The sequence below is a fragment of the Lactuca serriola genome, chromosome 8 (genome assembly GCF_051521515.1).
Source record: "Lactuca serriola cultivar US96UC23 chromosome 8, Lser_US96UC23_V15, whole genome shotgun sequence".
In the NCBI taxonomy this organism is placed as follows: Eukaryota; Viridiplantae; Streptophyta; class Magnoliopsida; order Asterales; family Asteraceae; genus Lactuca; species Lactuca serriola.
This window is the reverse complement of record NC_136415.1, coordinates 50,700,768-50,726,625: the sequence shown is the minus strand read 5'-3', so window position 1 is coordinate 50,726,625 and position 25,858 is coordinate 50,700,768. Positions and strand designations below refer to the sequence as shown.

Sequence of the window (25,858 nt, the reverse complement as noted above, 5' to 3'; positions counted from 1 at the left end):
CTTAAATAGGGCTCAAAACCCCGAATTTAGGGTTTAGGATCTGGCCCAATACGTGTTGCATACACAGACTTACGCCTTACATAAGTCATTAAAACCCCGCCGCCAAGGATCTTTCTACGCAACGCATAGAAGGCTATCTACATCCTGCGTAGATCTAATCCCAAAACTTAAACTTGACAATTTTAGCGGGGAATTTACCTGACATAACCGGGTATTAAAATTTTCCCCCACTTGAATCAGAATTCATCCTCGAAGTATGATGTTGTGAATAACTCTTGGTAGTGCTCGTGCATCTTTGCCTCGAGTTCCCAATTTCACTCTGAACCCTTCTGATGTTGCCATTGGACTTTGACCAAAGGTACCACCTTGTTGCACAAGGCCTTCGTATTCCTATCTAGAATTGCTACCCGTCTCTCCACATAATTCAGACGCTAATCGACCTGAATATCATCCAAGGGAACTACTACCGAATCGTCAACCACACACTTCCAAATCTGAGAAACATGGAAGGTGTTGTGACTCCAACTAAGCTCTTCAAGCAGATCCAAATGATAGGCTACATTTCCTACTTTGGCAACAACTCAAAACGGTCCAATAAATCCGGGACCCAACTTTCCCCTCTTCCCGAAGCGTATAACACCCCTCCAAGGTGATACCCTCAACAAAACCATATCCCCAACCTAGAGCTCTAACTCTGATCATCGTCTATCAGCATAACTCATATCCGTAGTTTAAGTCTGTAATCACACAAGTGTTCATCCTATTCTCTGAAAGCAGGGCTCTGATACCAACTTGTAACATCCCAAAAATCATAATAAAATTTTCATTTTTGTAACCTATTTTTCACAAATCATAAAATAATAAACCATTGTTTTCAAAACATATCCATAAAATCAGAGTATCAAATCTCTCAAAACATAAGTTGGCAGGAGGATGAGTACGATCACGCCTTAGCCTTTCCCCAATCATATGATGTACCTGAAACCATAAAATCAACAAATGTAAGCCCAAGCTTAGTGATTTTCCTCAAATATACCCCATACTCAACACGTATACAATGCATGCATGCCATGCCTACAACATAAGGTTAGACCACTACCTGAGGCTTCAGCAACAAGTTGGACCATTCTAAGCCTAAAAAATAAGTTGGACCACTCTATTGGGCCTACAATATCAATTGGGACACCCGGGTATCTTGGCCTTCAGCACGAAGCATGACCGCCTCACCCCCAACAATATTATATCGAAAAATGCAAACAATAATCAATAGCCAGCAAGTTCAGGTAATCATATAGATCTACCAAATATAATAGATCACTACAGCAAAACAACATCCTATATACAAGGATACATAATCACAATCTTGTGGGCCGTCATTGGTGTCATCGACCCATGAGTATAGTGAGGAAAACTGACTTCAAAATCTAGAATATAGATGAACTAATCACATATCCAAATACCAACTCTATAGGTCACCTATACAACAAACAGGGACCAAGTCTCAAACTACAGCCCAAAATACTCAATTTGACCTAAAGTCAAACTTGGTCAAAGTCGACGGTCAACAGTCAAAAAGTCAAAAGTAAACTTCCAGCTGGTCTACGCCCTACGTAGAGCCCAAGGTGGCAAAATGGGGGAAATCGGTGTTACGCCTTTCATAAACCTTAATGTCCTAACTTAATTATTAAGCCCTTAATACGGACCAATAACTCCTCAAACTTCCAGATATCTATGTTACAAATGTCTTAATGGATAAAGTCTCTAACTTTATCCATTTTCATGCATACCAAGGGAACAAAATCATAACCTAGGTCCAAAAGGTCATCTAATGCTCAAGAACTCATGCATAGATTGATGAGAGTGACCAATCTCTCATTTTTATGGCTTAACAACCCTAAAATCATCTAGAAATGACACTCTAATGGTATGGAGTAGCTATTACTCATATTAACCATGGTAATGGGGACAAAATCATGAAATCCTAAGGCTTGACTACATATAACATAAAAACATATCAAGGTAGAAGCTTTATACCTTCTGGAGAGAGTTGAGTGGATGAAACTTTTGTATCTATACTGATTGGAGCTCCTAAGTGGTTCCACAATCTTTTTCTTCCTTCAAAAGTGAACACAAAACACACCAAAAGCTCAAATCTCACAAATATAGATTAAAGTTTCTAAGGAGTTTGTTTGGAGGATGGAAGAACCTCAAGGGAGTTAGAGCCTTTAAATAGGGCTCAAACCCCCAAGATTAGGGTTTTGGTCCTGGGCAGCTACGCGTTGTGTAGCTTAATCTACGCCGTGTATAGATCATTAAGTCCCTGCATCAAGGTTCCCTCCTATGCGCTGCGCAGGAGATGTCCCTATGCCCCACGTAGGACTAAACTCTCAAATACTTAATCTTTTTAAATACATAAAGAAATTTACCTGGAAGGATCGGGTGTTACATGGGTGATAGTTTTAGCGAAGTCACATCTGAATTGCTTATTTGTATGACAGGTTTAAATCCACATGATTCATTTTGTGACTTTGAACCATAAAGTTATAGATATTGATCGATTTCTATCCACATGATTTTAACTATAAAGATAGGATTGATATTCTATATAAACTTTCGGTTTACCCCACTCATATGCAACTAGAAAGAAGAATTGCTACTTTAAAGAGTATATCCGACCTTGCTAAAGTGATGGTGCAAAACGATATGCATATTTCATTTCTTTTGATTTATCTGTTAGTGATGTTGTCATTGGTTTGTCGGTTGCAGCCGCAACCATGGAAATTTGTTTTTTCCGCGATGAAGCTTGTAAAATCGGATTTTCGGAATCGAATTTAGGATGAATTTTTAAATGATTGTGTAATTTGTGTGGTTGAAAGAGAAGGATTTTCCAATGTTACAAGTGAAAATATTATCAACCGTTTCTTAGCTATGTGTCCTTGTAGATTTCAATTGTAAAATGACATTTAATTACAAGTTTTAATGTTATTCGGTTTTTTATTCATTTTCACGGTCAACGGTTGACCACTGTGCATCCCATTTGACTTTAGGCTGGATCCACCACTGATCGAAGTCCCTTAAGGTCAGAATCCCACGGGGGTTTTGACATTCCTAAGATGAATAATAATGTTAGTATTGCATTAAAAATGAAAACACGGATTAATTCACGCCCTTTGAGTTTTTACAATTCACATACACAAAAATTGTCATTATTAAAAATTACAATTTTCATCTAACTAAAAAGATATCCGCAAAACCATATTGCACTAAAAGTGAAAAGATGAATTCAACTCGCTAACCATTTTGACTATTAGGTTGCACGATGTGCCTTCCTTTTACCAATGGTAATATTACATGGCATGTATTGCCGGCAGTGTATACCACACCTTGATTGTTTTTTTTTCAATGGGTAGATTTCATCGTTGCATATATAGAGACGAGGAACTCATTGGTAATAACCAACATCGAATAAAGAAAAGACTACTAAACAATATTTTCGTTTAACACCCTTCTTTTTATTGTTAGAAAACAATGGTACCACACTCTACTCAATTTTTATAAGCAAAAACATCACACACCCTTCAACCTTATGCCCTTTCTTTTAACTGTTCAACATACCCATAAAATGTGAGTGATTAAAAACTCCAATAAGATAAGGGTTCATACTTGATACTCCTTACAAAAACAATATATACCAAAGATAAGCTTCTTATATAAGTCCATGGAGTAAACATATCGTATAAATTCTCAATTTACACATACCCATAAAATGTGAGTGATTAAAAACTTCAATAAGATAAGGGTTCATACTTGATACTCCTTACAAAAACAATATATACCAAAGATAAGCTTCTTATATAAGTCCATGGAGTAAACATATCGTATAAATTCTCAATTTACAGTATGGAACTTTTTTTTAATAAAGAGTAGGTTTATGGTCATTGTTTTCTTTTATGGTTTAAAGTGATTAACCTTCAATTATCGAATCAAAACGTTCAAAATCAGATTCACATACACAATAGCCACCTTGTGGGATGTTGGTGATTTTATCACCAAATATATTTTAGTGTAATGGATTTAACTAGTGTTTCAAGAACAATGTTTTAGTTATAATATAAGTTAGGAGGTGCAGGAGTGCACACTTGTATTTACTAAACATTGTTAGTACAAGGACTAATCTGTCAATTTTGAAAGATGCAAACTCAAGGACTAATATGTTATTCTTGAAAGACGTCAACTGATCTCGTTATCCGTTGAGTGGATAAATTCCAGGAAAACGACTTCATTGAAACACAGAAAACTGGGAAACACTTCTTGATTCATCTTCTTCAATTGATTCTGATTTTTGTGCCTATAATTAGAATTGTAGCATCAGGAATTATCCTAAGTTTGGATTTCGTGATACCCAAGGCATATAGGGTCGAAATATCAAACAAGGAAAGTGTTTACACGATTCCTTTTTGTAATCTAGATTTCCAATAACCCTATTTTCGTTTTTCCCTAACAATCTTGTTTGATATTTTCGTTTTCTGGAAAAGATGGTTGGCAATTCACTAAAAGACATGAATACTTCGTTTGGTAAATTGGAGAAATTTCAAGGCCAAGATTTCAGACATTGGCAAAAGAAGATGCACTTCTGGTTGACCACTTTGAAGGTTGTGTATGTTCTATCTACTCCAAAACCAGAAGAAGTTGAAGATGCAAGTCTGGAACAGATCAGAAGGAGAAGCAAATGGGAGAATGACTACTACATCTGCCTTGGTCACATTCTGAATGGTATGTGTGATTCCCACTTTGACACTCATCAAAATATTGAAACTGCAAGTGAATTATGGAACACACTTGAAGCAAAATATATTGCAGAATGCTTCAAGTAAAAAGTTCATTGTTTCTAATTTCAACAATTATAAAATGGTTGATTCTCGATCTGTAATGGAACAATATAATGAAATCTTACGAATTTATGGTCAATTCAAACAACACAACATGTCCATGGATGAATCCTTTGATGTTTCAAGTGTGATTGATAAACTTCCACCCTCATGGAAAGATTTCAAGCACCATCTAAAACATAGAAAGGAAGAGATAAGTTTGATTCAACTTGGGATTCATTTGAAAATCGAAGAAGGACTTCGTGATCAAGAGAATGATAAAGGAACTGGAAAGGGCAAATTTGAATTTGTACAGCCCCAAGTTCATATGGTTGATTGTGATAAAGAAGACAATTCTAATCACAAGGGCAAGGGAAAAAACGTAAGTATGAGGGTAACAACAAAAAGTCCAACAAAAAACACAAGGATTCCAAGGAACTTGTGTGTTGGAGATGCCATCTGAAAGGGCATATGAAACGTGATTGTCGGGTGAAACTTGGAAACAAAGGTGCAAGTGGTAGTGGAAAAGATGCTGGTGGTGGCAGTGGATCTCATGATCAATCTGCAACCAAAGGTCAAATTACTATTGATCTTGTAAGTTCAGTATTTAATGTTATGCTACTAACTCCAGAAGTTTCTTTTGTACAGGGGGTTGATACAGATTCATGGTGGCTTGATACCTATTCTACACATCACGTGTGTAATGATGAACGGTGGTTCACGAAGTTGAACCTAGTAAATAAAGGTTTTATCTTACACATGGCGGATGAAGGATCAAAGCCAATTTTAGGAACTGGTGTTGTTAGTATTATGTTTACTTCTGGAAAAACAATTAGTGTGTTTGATGTATTGTATGTACCAAAGGTTCTAAAGAACCTTGTGTCTAGTGGTTTGTTGAATTGTATGGGTTATAAACAAGTTATCGAGTCAAACAAGTATGTGTTTTCTAAGTGTGGAATATTTGTGGGATTTGGTTATTATTGTGATCGTGTTTTTAAGTTAAATATTATAAGTTGTGCATCACATGTCAAATCTACTTGTATGACTTCTGCATCTAATCTTGATAATACTATGTTATGGCATAATAGATTAGGACATGTTCATGTTAAGAGAATGATTGAAATGTCAAAATCCGGATTGATTCCAGCTTTTGATATTAATTCTGAAAAATTCAAAACTTGTATGTTAACTAAAATCACGAAACAACCATTTTCAAATGTTAATAGGAAAACAGAAGTGTTGGAATTGATTCATAGTGATCTATGTGATTTCCATGCTACACCTTCCTTGGGAAATAAAGAGTACATTGTTACTTTTATTGATGATTCAAGTCGGTTTTGTTATGTGTACTTGTTACATTCCAAAAATCAGGCTTTGGAAAAGTTTAAAGTATATAAAACCGAAGTGGAATTACAGTTGGGTTTTTCGATAAAATGTCTTAGGACGGATAGGGGAGGAGAGTACATGGATTCTGAATACTTTCAATCGGTTGGAATCATTCATGAAACCACAGTTCCTTACAATCCACAACAAAATGGTATTGTTGAACGGAAAAATTGAGTTTTAAAAGAAATGGTAAATTCGATGCTTTCTTTTTCGGGTTTAAGTGAAGGCTTTTGGGGTGAAGCTATGCTCACAGCTAATTATGTGCTAAACCAGGTTCCTGATAAACGGAACAAAATTACTCCTTATGAACTTTGGCACAAGAAAGCACCAAATTTGAGTTACTTTCGAATTTGGGGATGTCGAGCAGTTGTGAAATTACCCGAACCTAAAAAGAAAAATGTGGGTGAAAGAGGAATTAACTGCATATTTATTGGATATGCAGAACATTCCAAAGCTTATAGGTTTTATGTTATAGAACCTAATGAGGCATATTCTGTTCATACTTTCATAGAATCGCAAGATGCGATCTTTGATGAGCTGCGGTATTCTTCAATTCAAAGACCAAATGATCTGATTCCAAGCACAAGTGAGGTGCCTAAATCTGATGTTAAGGAAATTGTTTCAATTCCAGAAACACAGCAACTTTGTAAAAGCAAACGAGGTCGAGTCGCGAAAAAATTTGGCGAGGATTTTCAACTATTTTTGGTTGAAGGATCGAGTGATAAAGTGGAGAACCAATACTCACATTCCTCTCATCTTGAGACCGATCCAAAGACTTTTAAGGAAGCTATGGAGTCTCGAGATGTTGCATTTTGGAAAGAAGCGGTTGATGAAGAAATGTCATCCATTATGGAGAACAATGTTTGGGTGTTATCTGATTTACCTCCTGGTTCTAAACCTTTGGGATGTAAATGGATTTTCAAGAAGAAAATGAAGGTAGATGGAACCATTGATAAATTCAAGGCTCGTCTGGTCATACAAGGTTTTAGACAAAAGGCCGATATTGATTATTTTGATACGTATGCACCGGTAGCATGAATTTCTACCATTAGATTGTTGCTAGCTTTGGCAGCTATTCACAATCTAGTAATTCATCAAATGAATGTTAAAACAGCTTTTTTGAATGGTGATCTTGATGAGGAAGTTTATATGAAGCAACCAGAAGGTTTTTTTTTGCCTGGAAATGAGCAAAAAGTGTGTAGACTTGTGAAATCATTGTATGGACTTAAACAAACTCCAAAACAATGGCATTTGAAGTTTGACGAAGTTATTTTGTCTAATGGTTTTTCTTTAAACCAATCTGACAAATGTGTGTACAGCCATTTTGATTCATCTGGATCTGGTGTGATCATTTGCTTGTATGTAGATGATATGTTGATTTTTGGCACTCATCAAAATCAAGTTAACGCAACTAAGAATTTGTTATCTTCAAAGTTTTCCATGAAGGATATGGGGGAGGCGGATGTAATCCTTGGAATAAGGATTAAACGGGTGAACAAGGGACTTGCTATTACACAGTCACATTACATTGAGAAAATTCTCAAACGGTTCAATTATAGTGATTGTACACCCGTTAGCACCCCTATGGATTCAAGCATGAAGTTGATGCCTAATAGAGGCAGATTAGTTTCTCAACTTGAGTACTCGCAAGCTATTGGTTCTTTGATGTATGCTATGACTAGCACTCGTCCAGATATAGCTTTCGCAGTGGGAAGATTGAGTAGATTTACTCATAATCCTAGTACTCAACATTGGCAAGCGGTTCATCGTGTTTTCAAGTATTTGAAAGGAACCAAGGATTATTGTTTATGTTATTCAAGATTTCCTTCGGTCTTGGAAGGATATTCTGATGCAAGTTGGATATCCAATAGAGAATATCACTCTTCTACAACTGGTTGGGTATTCTTGCTTGGTGGAGGTGCTATATCATGGGCATCTAAAAAGCAATCTTGTATAACAAGTTCAACAATGGAATCTGAGTTTATTGCATTGGTTGCTGCAAGTAAGGAAGCAGAATGGTTAAAGAATTTGATTTATGAGATTCCATTATGGAGGAAACCGATTTCGCCATTATCTATCCGATGTGATAGTGTTTCTACTTTAAGTAAAGCTTATAGTCAATTTTATAATGGTAAATCGAGACACATTGATGTTAGACATGGGATGATTAGAAATCTAATCATGAATGATGTGATTTCAATTGAGTTTGTAAAATCACACAAAATTTGGCGGACCATCTCACTAAGAGTTTGGCGCGAGACTTAGTGCACAAGTCTGTTATAGGGATGGGCTTAAAGTCCTTATAAATTCTTATGAATGAGACACCCAATTCCCCTCTAATACAATGTTAGAGGTTGAATTCAATGAGGAAAGCTTATTTATATGAATTGAAACACATATTAAAACATCCCAAGGTACGTGTTTTTGAACCTGTAGAGACCAGGATGAATTTGATTTCTTAATGATTCTTTTGATAAAATGTATACAGGTACATGAATAAAAGAATCACCTATATGATCGTGAAGTATAGTCGTACTTCAAAGTGCTTGGGACTTGGCTTTTATACGATCAAGAATGGATTGGGACACACGGCTTTATAATTAGTGTCAAGTTATTTTGTTTTAGATGATTGTTAAACTAATGTGTATATTATCTTCAGATATTCAAACGAGTTGATGGGTTTAATCTTTAAGATACTTTGATTTCTCAAATGTTTGAAATGTGTAATATACTAACATGAAAATTCAATCGTATCGATATTTTCATCTATGCATTAGTTTCGTTTCTTTTTGTTTTAAGTTTGTTGATTCAAGGATTACACTAAAATAGGGGAGGATTGTTGGTGATTTTATCACCAAATATATTTTAGTGTAATGGATTTAACTAGTGTTTCAAGAACAATGTTTTAGTTATAATATAAGTTAGGAGGTGCAAGAGTGCACACTTGTATTTACTAAACATTGTTAGTACAAGGACTAATCTGTCAATTTTGAAAGATGCAAACTCAAGGACTAATATGTTATTCTTGAAAGACAATTGATCTCGTTATCCGTTGAGTGGATAAATTCCGGGAAAACGACTTCATTGAAACACAGAAAATCGGGAAATGCTTCTTGATTCATCTTCTTCAATTGATTCTGATTTTTGTGCCTATAATCAGAATTGTTGCATCAGGAATTATCCTAAGTTTGGATTTCGTGATACCCAAGGCATATAGGGTCGAAATATCAAACAGGGAAAGTGTTTACACGATTCCTTTTTGTAATCCAGATTTCCAATAACCTTATTTTCGTTTTTCCCTAACATGGGATTGAAGCGATTAACCTCCTGCTCCCAAAGATTTAAAATCCCATTGGTTATCGATATAGTTGTTGTCCTGCTGATGTTGTCGTTGAAAAAGTTCTTTAAAGCAATAACCTCCAGCCTGAAAATTAATTAAACAAAGCAAAAATTCAAACATTTAAATCAAGTACGTCGAATCAGAAAGATCAAGAAATTATCCTTTTTATCACATTGGAACGAATTTGAAATTTCAGAAAAAAAAAAATACGGTTGCAAAAAATTTCCAATCGGTTTAGGGGTGTATTTTGTGTAATCGAAATCATCATCAGCAACATGAAGATTTGGGCTTCAGATTATCTTTGATAATAAAATTTGAGCTTCAAGTTATGTATATACATGCTTCACTGGGCCATCATCCGGGCCTCAGCTAATTGGGCCGGGCCTGTTTATAAATATTTTGTGCTTTTATGGCATTCATTAAAATCGAGATTAAAAACTTAAAAACTTCTGTTTTGTATCCTTTTATGTACAACAATTTCAATGAACCAAACCATTTTTGTTTAGTCACTTCTTTTTCCTCCTATTCATGTAGGAAGACTTAAACCCATAACACTTTTTATCATTTTCATCTAACTATCTAATTTTAGAGATTAATTTCTCGTTTATGTTTATATGATGTATCAAAACGAAGGTGTCGCAGATAAAAATACATGTATAACAACTTATCCATTTTAATAATGTTTAAGTTTCGAAGTTAAAATGAATAATATTTAGATATACAACACAAACAATATTTATCAAATGATATCATTGTCGTCAGTTATCTATATAACATATTTTATAGCAGGATACTGAAATATAAACAGATGTCGCTAGCTTCTAAACATTAATTTCTCTTTTCTCACCACTAAATCAAACAACTCAAAAAGGTTTATATATTATGGCATATATTCAAATCATAATTTATCCTAATGGTTAACACTATTAATTGCCTGTTATGACCGTACAATACAAATAATTACTACAAATATCATACTGAATGAATTATTTTGTTGGAAAAAATTGTTTGAAGCCTTGAAAACATTGGAGATTAGTATGATTGATTATATTTTCAAAAATTGTCATTTATAAAAATTAAAAAGAAAATCATTTATATACAAAAATTAAATAAATAAATAAAAATCTTAACTTTGCGGTCATTAAAAGATAGTTTTATTACAAAAGTTGATACATGTCAAGAAAAGAAATTTTGTAGTGTGTTGTATAATTTTGTGGTGGCCTTACTACGAATTATAATAACATTTCAAGAAAAAAAAATCGATTACTTTGCTACAAGTATATTTGTATATGGTTATTTTTGTGATTTTCTTCATACTAAATAAAATATTAATTGAATGATCGGCAAACCTTAATTAAAGGTGAGGTATTTGACACTCATATAAGAATTAAGATATAATATTTTTTAAGTAATGACACAAAAGTAATGGGCCATGTCATTTATTTAGAAAGACACGCAGCCAGAATAGTCGTTAAAGACGTGGAAGAAATTGTGCTTAAAATATTGACAAGACGACGAAACTCGAAGCCGACTGCGCCTACCTTTCATTTTCCACATTTTGTTTAAGTATTTGTTATTGTTTTTTTCTTGGTGAAATGTTGAAAGAATAAAATTTAGTTTATATTAAGACAAGATGGTTATAGAAACATAATTGCACAAAGCCAATGGCTTGATAGTTGTAAAATTAGTTTTTATGTAACTATGCTTTTTAGTTTAAAATAAAAAAACCTTTAGTGTAACATAATTTTTACTTTTTGTCAAGGATGTTCGTTTAAAATTAATTTAAATTGATTTTGTTTTTTCTACGTATGGATGCTAAGAGTTTGAACTAAATTATAATTATGAACCAATTACATTAAAATTCAGTTGGATTTTTTTTTTTTTTTTTTTTTTTTGTAATTCGAGTTTCAAGAATAGAGAGATATTCCAAAAAAATATATTACTTATTAAGAAGAGAACATTTTTTATATTCTAACATATGGAATCCTTTTAACAAGTTTTGTTTGACACCAAATGAATTTAGGACCTAATTCAATTCAAATTCGCTATTACAACATTTTTTAACCAACTATGTTTAATCATTGAAGTATTAAAGATGAGAAATTAAATATTCCCTTAATTATTCTTCTTATCCATCTTCTATTATTTTTAGATAATAACAAATATAATAAAAATATCACAAATGTCACAGTCTTATGTGGATAGGCAGATGACAGGATATTTGATTTCTAGATATATCACAAAATATAAAATATATTCATATTCTAATAAAAGAATAGTTTTATTCTTTTTTTGACATGTGTCACCATATTAACCCTCATAATTAATGCATATTTTATTTTTCTTTTGTCATGTGTCACCCTATTATGTCTCCTAATTAATGAATGTCACTTGTCAACCTATTGATTATCCATTTCAAATTTCAAAATTTAAATTTCTCACTCTAATTACATTAAATTAACAACATTAGGATAAAAATTAAAATAAAATTAATACAAATTATAAAGTGATATAATTTTACATATTTATTTAAATCAATGATTATAATTGTATATAAGTAAAAAAAATCTCTTAATTAATAATTTATTTAAAATAAGTGATTAATAATTTTAAGTTTTTTTTACTATTAAAGTTTAATTAATTTTATAACCGTGGTTTTCACAGGTTAATAAACTAGTAAAGAAATAAACAATTGTTATTAGACATTTTTTGGAATAAAAATGGATTTACAACCTTTTGGAATTTTCCCATAATTTTGGAATGTTTTTACATATTTCATAGTATTCGGCATCTATATGTCCTAGAAGCGTTTAAAATACAAACCATTGAAACCCATAGATTTGTCTTCCTCAAAACTACAAACCCCATATTTAATCTCACCAAAATGCATTGCTAGTAGTTGAAAGCCTTTTATAAATGATGGGTTCATCGAATTTACATGCGAAAAAAAAAATTGAAAAATCAAATTCAACATTGACTTCAATCAGATTCAATATCAAATCACTATTAGACATGGTCACATGGCATCCACAATCGTCGATTGTAAGAAATAAAATTGTCGAAGACTAAAATTAATTATTAATAACCTGAATAATAGCATACATATTTAATTACTACTTTAGAATTATGTTTTACTAAAATAAAAGTTCACTAAGACCTATTTTTTTTAAGCATAATTCACCCATTTATATATCTATTTTTATTTTTATTACATCATCATTTCCTTCAAACAGGATTTTTCCACGAAAGGGACCGGATATTGCTGACCATTCACGGCTTCGGAAGAACATCTTTTAGGTTCACTTTCAGCCCACAATTCGATAAGAACGCTGACGATGCGCAATCAACCTTATTATACGCATTTTCTCCAACACACTTCAATTATTTCTTTATCTTTAGATTCCATTCAATTCAGACACGCACTCCAATTCTCTGTTTTTCACTACCAAAACTCCAAACCCCAAAACCCCTCAATTTTCGCCGCAAATTCCCCCAAAACACCATGACAATCCAAGCAGAAACCCACCAAATCAAGAAACACAAACACCCCTCAAGAAAACACAGCAAGAAGAAAGACAGCGTTACAGTTTCAGTAAACGAGAAATCCCCACTGATTCCCAAGAAAAAAGGCGCTCACAATGAGTTTAATGGCGCATCCATGTCGGGGGCTGTTATGAACCTTTCCACCACCATCATTGGCGCCGGAATAATGGCACTTCCGGCCACCATGAAGGTCTTGGGCCTCGGCCTCGGTATCGCTGTCATAATTCTTGTTGCAGTCTTGTCGGAAGCCACCGTCAGAATCTTGCTAAAGTACAGTCGACCCGGTGGCACAGATTCGTATGGCGGATTAATGGGGGATGCGTTTGGGGAAGTCGGGAAGAAGATGCTTCAAGCTTGTGTGGTGATTAATAACATTGGTGTTCTTGTTATCTACATGATTATCATCGGTAACTAAACATTCAAGAACCATAATTCATAATCAAGAAACACATAAAAATTGGATTTTTTTTAACGATTTGTGTGTTTAACTGTTTATGTTATGAAAAGGTGATGTGGTGGCTGGATCATCGTTAAACGGGGTGCACCACCCTGGTTTATTGGAAGGGTGGTTCGGACCACACTGGTGGACTGGAAGAATTCTTGTTCTTTTACTCACAACTCTTTGCGTTTTTGTTCCATTAGCATCTCTCAAGCGTATGGGTATGTTATAATTTATATATCATTTCCATAATCCCAAATCCATTTTAATGTTTAATCTTACGAACATATCATACATATGCAGATTCACTAAGTGTTACATCAGGTTTAGCAGTTGCACTAGCGGTGGTTTTCTTAATCATCACTGCAGGAATCGCAATCTTTAAAATGGCAAGTGGGACCCTCCAAATGCCAAGATTACTTCCAGAAATCACCGATATTAACTCGGTTTGGAACCTCTTCACTGCAGTTCCTGTTCTTGTTACTGCTTATATCTGCCATTTTAATGGTGCGACATGCGAAAAAATCGTACATAAACATGTTTAAATTTATTTAACTTTATTCACGAATGAATAATTGAATCTTTTTTTGTTCATGGGCAGTGCATTCGATTGGAAATGAGCTTGAAAACCCTTCACTTATCGAACCAATTGTACAGATTTCATTGGTGTTATGTACGATTGTGTACATAATGACTAGTTTCTTTGGGTTTATTCTCTTTGGTGACGCGACAATGGGAGATATATTACAAAATTTTGACTCTGATTTGGGAGTTCCTTTTAGTATCGAGCTTAATGATATTGTTCGTGTGAGCTATGCTTTACACCTCATGCTTGTTTTCCCACTTGTGTTTTATGCACTACGACTTAATACAGATGGGCTTTTTTTTGGATCATCTGAAGTGCCTTTGGAATTGGACAACAAGCGATTTGCTATTGTTAGTGTAGGTCTTCTTTCGGTTATATATTTGGGTGCAAATTTTATACCAAGTGCATGGGATGCGTTCCAGTTTACAGGAGCAACTGCTGCTGTTTGCATTGGGTTCATCTTTCCTGCATCAATTGCTATAAGGTATGAGCTATCATGATATCATGAATCATCCCTTTTGTGCATGAAGTTATGTTATGAACATTTGTTGAATTGATGGGTGATTTTGTATATGTAGGGATGTTTATGGAATAGCAACGAAAGGAGATAAGATTTTGGCTGTTTTGATGATTTGTATAGCTGTTTTTGCGAATGTGGTGGCCATATATAGTGATGCTTATGCTTTGTTCAAGAAAACCCCGTCTACCCGTGCGTGATTTTACGTAACCAAGTCGGGTTTGGGTCGCAAAACGGTTCGAGCGAAGCTTTGTATAAATGATTGTTGTATTTGAAGGTGTTTTTGTTAAGTGTAAGAGAACTCATTTGAACTCCAAATATGTAAAATAAGTTGTAATATCATATCATTACATTCATAGGCTTGTGCCATGAATATTTGTTAATTTCCTTGCTAGTAATTATTTTTTTGTAGATGTTCGATGATGGTTAAACATACCAAAATATATTTTCGGGATATCAACCCAAGAGGCAAAACCTTTACCAAGTGGGCTAGTCTCAATTGGCCCAGTCAACCAATTCACGGTTAGTAATTAATAAATATAGGTTAAGATTATCATACCCCATAATAAGTTTCTTAAATAAAAACGAGTTTGCAATGAATAATCAAATATAATTTGTTTAATTGTAGTGTTGCTTCTATTAATAATGAAATGTGGATGAATTATTAAATATTGGTTGAATATGAAAAATAAGGTCATTTACAATGTAATGAATCATTAACATTCAATTATTATCGCATCGAGATTTCATCCATTATATTATTTTACCCATTAATTTTATATTCTATTAAACTCTATTAAAGTTTAATAGATTTCATCCATTATATTATTTTACCCATTAATTTTACATTCTATTAAACTGTATTAAAGTTTAATAGATTGTAACACTGAATCACTTACTATACTATTTTTATTATAGTTATCATTTTATAAATAATGGTGATGCATAAAACTAGAAAATAAAATTAATGCAAGATTAAAAATTAAAGATTGCATGTTACTAGTTAAAAATTATGAGTAATACATGAATTAAAAACGAGGTGTAATGCATGCTATTCAACATGATTTACCCAAGTAAGACATTGGTCTCTCGTATGGGAGATTGAGTGTTCAAGTCTTGAGGGTTTTAACTAGGAGTTATTCATTAGAGGATATGCGACGTAAGTCAGTGTTTTAACGTATTGTCCAAATGGCGTGCTTTCTCTCCTAATCCTTGCAAAAGCAGGGAGTTGCAGTGGATAGCCAGAAACCTATATAAAATGTTTATTATTTTAAAACTTTTTTTTAAAACATTTAAGTAGGTTTTTTATTTTTTTAGATTATTAAAAAAAATAAACAAGAGTTATTTACTTACAAAACTAAAGTTTATAATTTTATAAACTCAGTTATTACATACAATTTAACTAAATTATTAAATGTAAGACTTAGAATGGATTCAATGCCACATCTTTCATTCAACTCTCATTTAACTTTCAGTTAAATATAGCTGACTAATACAAAATAAATAATAGATAATATTGTCAAATATTTAGTTATTTATGTGGAATGGTGACGGAATGCACGAAACTATAGTAAGTTATAACAAAATTATTAGCTTAAAATGGGCAAATGTAATATTATTAATTGAAACCGAACATTTCTAATTTATAATTTGATATTAACTTTAATGTCTAAACACAAACAATCTTTTACAAAATAGAAAATAAAATTTAGGTTTGTCAATTAACCGTCCCTAGCAAAAGCTTGAGCTGTAACCAAATCAAAAAACAAAGAAAAAACTGCACAAATGGTCTCTGTGGTTTGTTGAAAATTATCACTTTAGTCCAAAAAGTTTTAGACTAACACCGCGGGTCCAAAATTTTCATTTTGTTGTGAGTTTGGTCCAACTTACTTTAAACTTTTTTGTAATGATGATTTTACCCTTCTTTTTTGTTTTTTTCAGTTTTTTTATTTATTTAAATATTTTATGATTAAATGAAAAATCTCTCTCTCTCTCTCTCTCTCTCTCTCTCTCTCTCTCTCTCTCTCTCTCTCTCTCTCTCTCTCTCTCTCTCTCTCTCTCTCTCTCTCTCTCAAGAATTCCAAACTTCCAACATTCACTCTTCCCGCTCTTGTTTCTTGGAAACTCAGATAATGTTCTTCAAACTTCATACATTCCCAAACACCAAAATTTGATTTAAACCCATCGATTTCTAACAAGTAAAACAAAACATCAACCTAAAGCTATTGATTTAAACCCATCGAATTCTATCAAGCAAAACAAACAAACACCCATGGATCCCCTGTAAAACATTAACCCCAAAAATCCTTTCCATTCATAAATTTTTGTCAAGAATCAATCCTAAACACCCGCTTAATCCTATCAATTTTTATCAAAAAAAAAATTAAGAAGAAGAAGAAGTAAACGACCTGTGAGCATTCAACCAACCCACGAGCCTCCCCACCTGCACCGATGTTTCATTGCTACTTCCCTCTTCCCCTCGCGATCCACGGTTGGAGCAGAAACAAGCAACCAAGAGCTGCTTTAGCAGCCCTCGCTGAACCCACCAAGTTCGACGACAGCCTCACTGCCCCGTTCTTCTTCCCTTATTCGGTTCACTCAAACAACAAGGGTGTTTCCCCTTACTCATCCACGACGCAGCAGCCCCGAAATCACAGCTGCTCGCTGCTTCTTTCCACCTGCGTCGCTTCGCTCTCGTCGATCCGGAGACTTCTCCCTCCTCACGATCTGCAATCTCCAATACCTCCCTTGGTCCCCTTTCTGACCTGCGACGAGCTAGGAACCAAGGATTGAAGCCCCCAAAATCAAAGTTAGTGTTCGATTTTTCCTCCACTTGCAATGACGTTGCCGTTCCTTCTGCTGCCTTGTGTTCATACGCATTGATCCATTGTCTGATCATACATACATTGAACACGAGAATTCCATTGACTAAACTGCACAAACGGTCTCTGTGGTTTGCTTAAAATTGTCACTTTGGTCCAAAAAAGTTTGGACTAGCACCACAGGTCCAAAGTTTTCATTTTGTTGTGAGTTTGGTCCGATTTGTTTTGATTTTTTTTAAATGACGAGTTTGCCCTTCATTTTTCATTTTTTTATTTTTTTTAATGACTTTAATGTTTTCTAATTAAAAGAATAATAAAAATAAAATTAAACTCTCAACGCCTCACCCTTCTATTCTATTCCCTGCTACTAGACCCCTTCTTCCCTATTCTTCATCGTCAACAGGTAAAACCACCACCACCGGTCAGCAACGCCGCCACCGGTCAACCCCTAGAAGCATCACCAGTTACCACCACCACCACCCTTGATTTTCCAGTCAACGACACCACCACCGGTCAACACCTCTCTCTCTCTCTCCCTCTCTCTCTCTCTCTTTCCCTCCATCACTTGCCGGTAAAATGCGAACAACCACCACTTCCACATGTCGGAGCTGCCACCATACCTGTCTCTCTTATGATCAAACCACTCTTTTCTCCAGATGAATACACAGACAAAATTCAGAAATTTAACATAAAACAACGCATACAAAATCCATGAACCAGCTAGGGTTTCGAAAAATTTGATGGGTGGCTCCGTCGCCGGTACCTCAACCAGCTCTGAAGCTCCAGATCTGCAACATCTCTACAGCGCCACCAACAACTCTGTCGAAGACAACAACATCGTCTGGTGTTACCTTCTTGCAGATCTGAAAACACAATGAAGATTTGTTCAAACTCGTCGCTCCAATTAATCGTTCGCCGTGGTTTAGATTTGACGACGGCTAGGGTTAGGGTTCCCAAACGGTGGTGGAGGCTTTCACATACTAGGGTTTTCACGTCCGACGTTGGTGAAGGCTTTCAGATCTGAGGAATGGCGAAGCGTAGGAGAAGTAGAGAAATGAAGGCGGCGATTGCTGAGGAAGATGGCGTCGGACCTCCCTTCTTCGAGTTGCAGATCAGAGTGGCGGTGGTTTTGAGTTGTTAGGTGGTGGCTAAATGGATGGCACCGATGGTGGTGCTCCGGCTAAATGGGTGGCACCGACGGTGGTGCTCTAGTAGCAAATGAAAAGAGAGAGGGAAAGTGTTAGAAGTGAGAGGGTGGGTTGAAGGTTTAATTTTATTTTTTTATTTTTCTTTTAATCAGAAAACATTAAAGTAATTCAAAAAAATTAAAAAAAATAAAAAATAAAGGGCAAACTCGTCATTTATAAAAATTCATAAAAAATCGGACCAAACTCGCAACAAAATGAAAGTTTTGGACCTGTGGTGCTAGTCCAAATTTTTTTGGACCAAAGTGGCAATTTTGAGCAAACCACAAGGACCATTTGTGCAGTTTAGTCAATTCCATTAAAAGCCCTAATTTCATTTTAGATTGTGAAAGGAAAAATTCAGATGAGAGAGAGAGAGAGAGAGAGAGAGAGAGAGAGAGAGAGAGAGAGAGAGAGAGAGAGAGAGAGAGAGAGAGAGAGAGAGAGAGAGTTATCTTCTTTTTATTTTTCTTTTAATTATGAAAATATTTAAAGAAAAAAAAAACAAAAAAGGGTAAAATCGTCATTACAAAAAATTTTAAAGTAAATTGGACCAAACTCGCAACAAACTGAAAACTTTGGACCTGTGGTGATAGTCCAAAACTTTTTGGACCAAAGTTGCAATTTTTAGCAAACCACAGGGACCATTTGTGCAGTTTTGTCGATGGTTAATATTATAATTATCTAAAGTTTTCTAAAAAACGCATTTATACTAAAGCATTTTGATGACAATGTTAGTAACAATTGTTGAGTTATGAATTTATCGTCGGCGTTATTGATGCTACAGAGACTAAGAATGGATCCTTTTCTAGAAATAGCGGGTGGAGCACAGTTGTGCTCGTCTGATAGAATGGTTGCATCTTGGGCTTATGGGACCAACCTAGAAGTAGATTGCTATAAATAGATCTCTCGTAATCTAGTGTACAAATGTAACGCGCAGCCAAAAATGTGTGTAACGACTATTGTCAATAAAATCTATCTAGTTCCTTTGAGGACATAGCTTGATTAAATATGATCGAGTGAACTTTGTTATTCCTTGTGTTCTTTAATTACATACCATCTTTAATTGTGTAACGACTATTATCAATAAAATCTTTCTAGTTCTTCTGAGGACATAACTCGATTAAATGCAATTAAGTGAATCATGTAACTTCATTGTGTATATTGTCATATGTTTTCAAACCATTTAACTCATGAGTATTGTTTCAGCAATCGTAACTTTGACCCCTTATCTTTTTAAACATACAACCAATAGAGATACAATGAGAAATCTAAAATATTAAACGTCCATAATGCAAACCATATTGATATATGTCCTAAAACATGTATACCTTTTGTTAGCTTATATTTGGGGTTTCTTTACTAATTAGCAATATCTCCCTTCTAATTAACATATGTGTCATATACAATCTCTCATTACTTAGTTGAACATTATTAAGGCTACGAATAATCTGCAAGATAAGATAAAGGAATTAATTTATTGTCTTTTTTCAAAAAGCAAAGTGGGGATGTTCCATGACTTCCTTTTGGGAGGATATTTGGGTAGCGAATTCTTCTATTAGGCTAAGGGGAGTGGTAACACTCCTAGCACGTCACGTCTGGTGCATCAGGAGGTAGCATATGCTAACATACGAAATACATTAGTATATTATTTCTGAATTGGATCAAAGGCTAACGTACCTCTTGCGTCCGGGCGTTGTCGCATATACTCAGACACTGAACTCACACCTTCTACAATACGCATAAACAAATCTTTATGCATCCGGAACCATAGGCGGAAATAATATCCTTCAAAGAGAGCATGCTCGTCAAAATAATCATGCATGAGACATTGATGCCTACTTCACGCTGTCTTTGGATATATCTTCTTCGTTTACGTTGCGTATTGCTTGTCAAAATAACCATAAGTTCGTTTTATATTCCAACTAGTGAAGCCTTCCTTAAAAATGCATCTTCCACCTTATTTTACAAAATGATCTTCGTATAAGGAGCAACACAAGCTAAAGGCTTTGCCTACTCAAACTATAACATAATCAGAGATCAAAATGATCAACCCAAGTTAGCAAAAAAGTTTCCCCATATACTCTCATCATTTTCATGGAAAATCATGGTATCTTCTCATCAAATATGTATCATATTATATCTTTTTTTTATAAGGTCGATGTTCCAAAGATCTCAAGGAAGATCAACTAAAAATCAACTTCTTATGCATTAAAGATACACTACATTGTGGAAACCTATTAAAGGCATTGCAATAATTTTCTACCAATACCATCACTACCATTCTATATGATGTCACAAATAAGATAACAATGTCTCATAAATCACATATTATCTCATAAACCTTTCCACATATTACTTGAGGAAAGTTGGAATATATTAGAAATGCCCAAAAAGCAATCTTTCTATAACTAGGAAAAAAGTCAACTCTTCCTAGAGAAAAATAAAACCTAAAAGTCAATATAACAGTTAGAACAATTACTTTGAACGAAGGATTCATCTTCCAAACACTATACTCTCCTGTCTTCTTATTCCCACATACCACTTAATTAATGAACTCCTAACAAATAAATATTGTGTATGAATTAGTTTTACAAAATAAGGCCTAAATGCACCCATCATTTACTCATTTACCCTTTCATTTTCACTTGTATTTCAAGCCTTCTTCTTCAAGCCTCGAGTGACTCATTGCTTCATTCCATAAATCCCACATGAGGTCATCAAATTTATAGATGTGTGTATGTATGGTGGATGCATTTGTAATAGAGCTCCAAAAGGCTTATAAAAAAGATGAACTTTGTGCTCTTCTTGTTGCCACTCCAAAAGCCAATTAAACCAACAAATTTGTAGAGCAAGAGCCACAAAGAATGTTTTTTGTTTGTTTGTTTGTTTGATAGTCTTCTTAATTGAAGAAATATGGAGACTTCAAAACCTCTTTTAGGTCAAAATCTTCCCCTTATGGCAATGGAGGAAAATCCATATTTGGAAACGACTTCTGAAAACTCTCCAACAACTGTCACAAAACCATTCATCAGTCACACTGACAGAATATCTAACATACACTTTAATCAAAATGGAATCTTATTTTATCCAGATTAATCTTTTATTCAAAAAAAACTTACATTTTCTAGGATTGGTGCCTCGTAACGTTCAACGAATTTTTCTCTAAGAATCTTGTCACACCCCCAAACCAGACGGCAGAAACGTCCGGGGGTGGAGGACTTCATTTGTAGTATCACAACACATGCATCATAGTAATCAGAGTACAAACAACCATTGTATTTAAAAGTATAATATTTACATGTGTTCAATCATTGTATATTGAAACCAAAATAGTTATACAAAAGAAGAAGATATGACTCATAATGGCTCCATCTTCTCAAAAAGCTCGGGGAGTACCTGTTATTATTTCCCTGAGAATACAAGTAATTTGAAAAGAGAGTGTCAACAATAAGTTGAGTGAGTACATAAGTCTTTATGTTTGAGTGGGTGTCTTTGTATTTTGAATGTGAAAACTGTTCTAGAAAATCCCATATTTTCTATTGTATGTGAAAATTAGTTTTATTCCCATAAAACCGTCCTATTTGTAAACCAATGTATTTGTAAAACTTGTAATTGAGAGTGTGTCTGGCTTCACCAACTGTTATTGAAAACTGTAGTATACCATTGTACTTTGTATTTTGTAAACTGGTACTTTGAAGATGTACTTACGTTTAGTTGTTTATACACTAACGTGTTGTTAATATCTTTTTAATGAGTTATTATAACCATACTAAGACATGAACGCCTGAAACAAACGTCTTGTGAGCGTTTAAATTATTGATAACAATTGCCACTCATTGGCGTGTATGCCTGACTGTAGCTAGCAGCCTGAGTGCGGGGTTGTCAATCCCAATATAGATCTACACACAATTTGTTTCGATCCCCGAACTGGAGATTTTGGTTATAATGTCAAGGCTTTACCTTGGTTGTCTAAAATGAATTAAACAACCTGAATTGAATGTCTCATAAAGGTTGTCTAAAATGAATTAAACAACCTGAATTGAATGTCTCATAAAAAGCATATAAACGTTACATGTATATCAGTTATGAAAACCCAATCATTCTGAAATAAATGATTGACAGTATGTTCTTGAATTAGTATTCCGAACATGTATTTGACAAGTATAAACCCTTGATTTGTTTTGAATTAAAACCCTTGTTTCATGTAAAACATTGTATTCTTGTATACTTAAATCGTGAATTATTGTTCTATGTATCATAAATTATACCTATTATAATTTATATGTACTTTATGACTTGGTAAATAACTATTTTTGCATGTAATCCTTTGCTCAACAAGTTATAAAGGGTAATTAAACTTAATGAAATAACTTTTATAATTATATACATATACAATTTTGTGTATAAGTAAAAGTTAAACGACCTTCACACAAATAACCGGTACTATAAGTCCACATCCAAACAAGGAAAATGACCTAGAATGAGTTATTAGTCCTAAGCCTTTTAAATCTTATATATATATATATATATATATATATATATATATATATATATATATATATATATATATATATATATATATATATATGCAAATATGAATATTTGGGAAAAATATAAGTTTATAAAAGAGTTCAATATTTGGGGTATTTTTGATGCTTTAAAATCGTTTTATCGTGATTTGAAATCATTTATTTATAACACAAAGTTATTGTGTTATACTTGTATTTCCCCCCTTAAAACAGTAGAAATTATGAAAATACGGGGGTATGAACTCACTTGATAGATGGTGAATCGGACAGAGTTTCGTTTCACGAAAAGGAGTTTATTTGTCGGGAAACCGGCTTAAATCGGGCAGAGTTTTGACAGGAGAGAGGTTAGTTCTCGGGAAATTCGGGGCTTTGCGGCTTACTTCTGGCTCAAGTCTTGATATTGGGGCTTTAGGGGTTGTATATGAGCTTAGGGGAGTGGAAAATGTGAAAGAGAATGATTTTTAGGGTGAAAAAGTGAAAAATTTCGGAAGCCCTCGCATGCCTTATATAGGCCGAAGCCTCGGTTCCGAGGCTTATGCGAGGCTATGCTAGGCTGTCAGCTTGCAAAGGGAGGCAGCTTCGGTTCGGAGGTGGTAGGCTCGGATTGGACCAGACCTCGGTCCAATGGGAAGAAGACACGTGCGAAGGAGCGGGTGCAAGGGGTGTGCGAGGGGTGTCTCCGGTGTGTCTAATGCGAGGTTGTCCGAAGCTTAGTGGACCGCAGAGTTGGTCCAATCAGAAGATGACACGCGAGGCTTCGATCCAATCAGCAGCCGACACATGGAGGCCTCGCATGCGAGGGTGACGTGGCATTACTGTTCATGCGAAAATATCCGGTTTTTTTCTATTTTTCTTTATTTTTGAGCCAAAAACTTGTAAAATTCATAACTTTTGCATACGAACTCCGTTTTTGACGTTCTTTATATGCACGCGTAGGTAAAATTATATTCTACGACTTTCGTTTAGACTTCGTTGGCTAATTTTGAATTTATTTTTAATATTATTAATTTAAACAGACCGGAACGGGAATCCGTTATAAATTCATAACTTCTTCATACGACGTCCGTTTTTGTCTGTCTTTTTACCGTTGTACTACTAATGACGAGACCTTCAATTCTCATTTAGATTGTGTCGGCTAAAGACAACTCGATCTTTATTTCGAGTTTTTAGTTGTACATTGCTATACTGAAATTTAGAAAAATCATAACTTCCTCATATGAAGTCAGATTTTGGCGTTCTTTTTATGAAAGTTCTCGGTTTAACATAAACTACAACTTTCATTTAGATTGTTAAGGCTAAAAATCCTTTTATTAAAAATTCAGTTTTTACATTGAACAGCGTTTTGCCGGTTTTGTCGCGGATTTTCGATTGGTCATAACTTCTTCGTTATAACTCGGATTTTAGTGTTCTTTATATTTTTGGAAACCTTGTTACAATCTCTAGCACTTGGTTCATCCCAATTGAGATTATTTAATAATTTATTTTTGAGGGTCAATTATGTAAATATACACAGTATGCCAAAATTTCTTTTTATTAATTTAAAAAGAAGTACAAATTGACCTACACTATTACATAGGTTTGAAATAACGGTTTGTTACAAATCTTGTTCATTTGATGAACATCACAAGCATGTGTCGAAAAAGAATCACGCACTCCTGAAATGGGATTTTACTTTATATATTTTTAATGGGAAAAAATATGAAATAATAATGATTTTGAACCTGCAAAACTTAAGTCAGCCTCTTTACAAGCAATGGTTGTCATCATCATGTGGGACACATCAAGAGAGTGGACAAAGTTAGGAGGAAAGGTTGTTCTTTGTCTTTTCACCCCTGTGATAATAAAATAATAATAATAATAATAATAATAATAATAATAATAATAATAATAAGTTATTTCTTGCATTTAGAATAATAAAGAAAAGGTTACGGATATAACCTTATCGGTTTCTCGTTGTAGAGTCAAAACTTGAAGAGAAGTCTTAATCTACACATTTCAAAAAAAATGATTTCACATATGGAGAATAGGAGCTTAACGGCCGGAGAAAGAAGGCGTTAGGTGGCGGCGCTCATGTTTGGTGGTCGGAGATAATCGGTGGTGTGGTAGCGCTCAAAGACAGAGTGGCGGAGGAAGTCGCTGGAATGGAGGGAGATGGAGAAGAGAAGTGTACACAACGTCAGGCTGAGGAAGGGGTTCCATCGGAGTTGGGCGTCATTGGAAAGCGGTGGACGGAAACGCGAGTTTGGATGACGGCAGCAAAGAAAATGGAGGAAGAAGACGTTGAATGATCGAGGTGAGATTCTGAAGGAAGAAGACGTTGGCAGCAAGGAGAAGGATAAAGGGGCGAAAAAGAAATATTCGGTCAGACTATATTTTTCCAAGGACCGAATCAGTAGTGTGAGTCAGTATTTGAGGACCGAGTCAGACAAAATAGGTATCAATCAAACAAACTGACCGGCGAAGGGTTATTTGGGTCGCGGTATGGCCCGGCGAAGGGTTGAGCGGCCTTGACATCGTCGACTAGATATAGATGGATGGTGATGGGGATGTTGTTGCTGTGGGCGACCAGAGATGTTATAGCTCCAGCCGGTGGTGATGCTTGAAGCAAGTACAACAGGTCAATGAGTACTACCGGTAATGG

At 34.6% G+C, this 25,858-nt stretch overlaps 1 protein-coding gene across 1 annotated transcript; it reads left to right on the top strand.

Annotated features, from left to right (window-relative positions):
- The first annotated feature begins 12,948 nt into the window (after positions 1-12,948).
- Positions 12,949-15,062, top strand: LOC145066297 (amino acid transporter AVT6A-like). Its single transcript, XM_079013515.1, has 5 exons — positions 12,949-13,544; positions 13,645-13,797; positions 13,880-14,083; positions 14,178-14,646; positions 14,741-15,062. The coding sequence occupies exons 1-5, from the start codon at positions 13,097-13,099 to the stop codon at positions 14,877-14,879; spliced, it is 1,413 nt and encodes a 470-aa protein (XP_078869641.1). The 5' UTR covers positions 12,949-13,096; the 3' UTR covers positions 14,880-15,062.
- The last annotated feature ends 10,796 nt before the right edge of the window (positions 15,063-25,858 follow it).

What these genes read in the sequence shown, in the direction of transcription:
- LOC145066297 (XM_079013515.1), top strand. Translation starts at nt 13,097, where the DNA reads ATGACAATCCAAGCAGAAACCCACCAAATCAAGAAACACAAACACCCC. An exon ending in TATCTACATGATTATCATCG is followed by an intron (nt 13,545 to 13,644) that starts GTAACTAAACAT and finishes TGTTATGAAAAG; the next exon opens with GTGATGTGGTGGCTGGATCA. An exon ending in AGCATCTCTCAAGCGTATGG is followed by an intron (nt 13,798 to 13,879) that starts GTATGTTATAAT and finishes ATACATATGCAG; the next exon opens with ATTCACTAAGTGTTACATCA.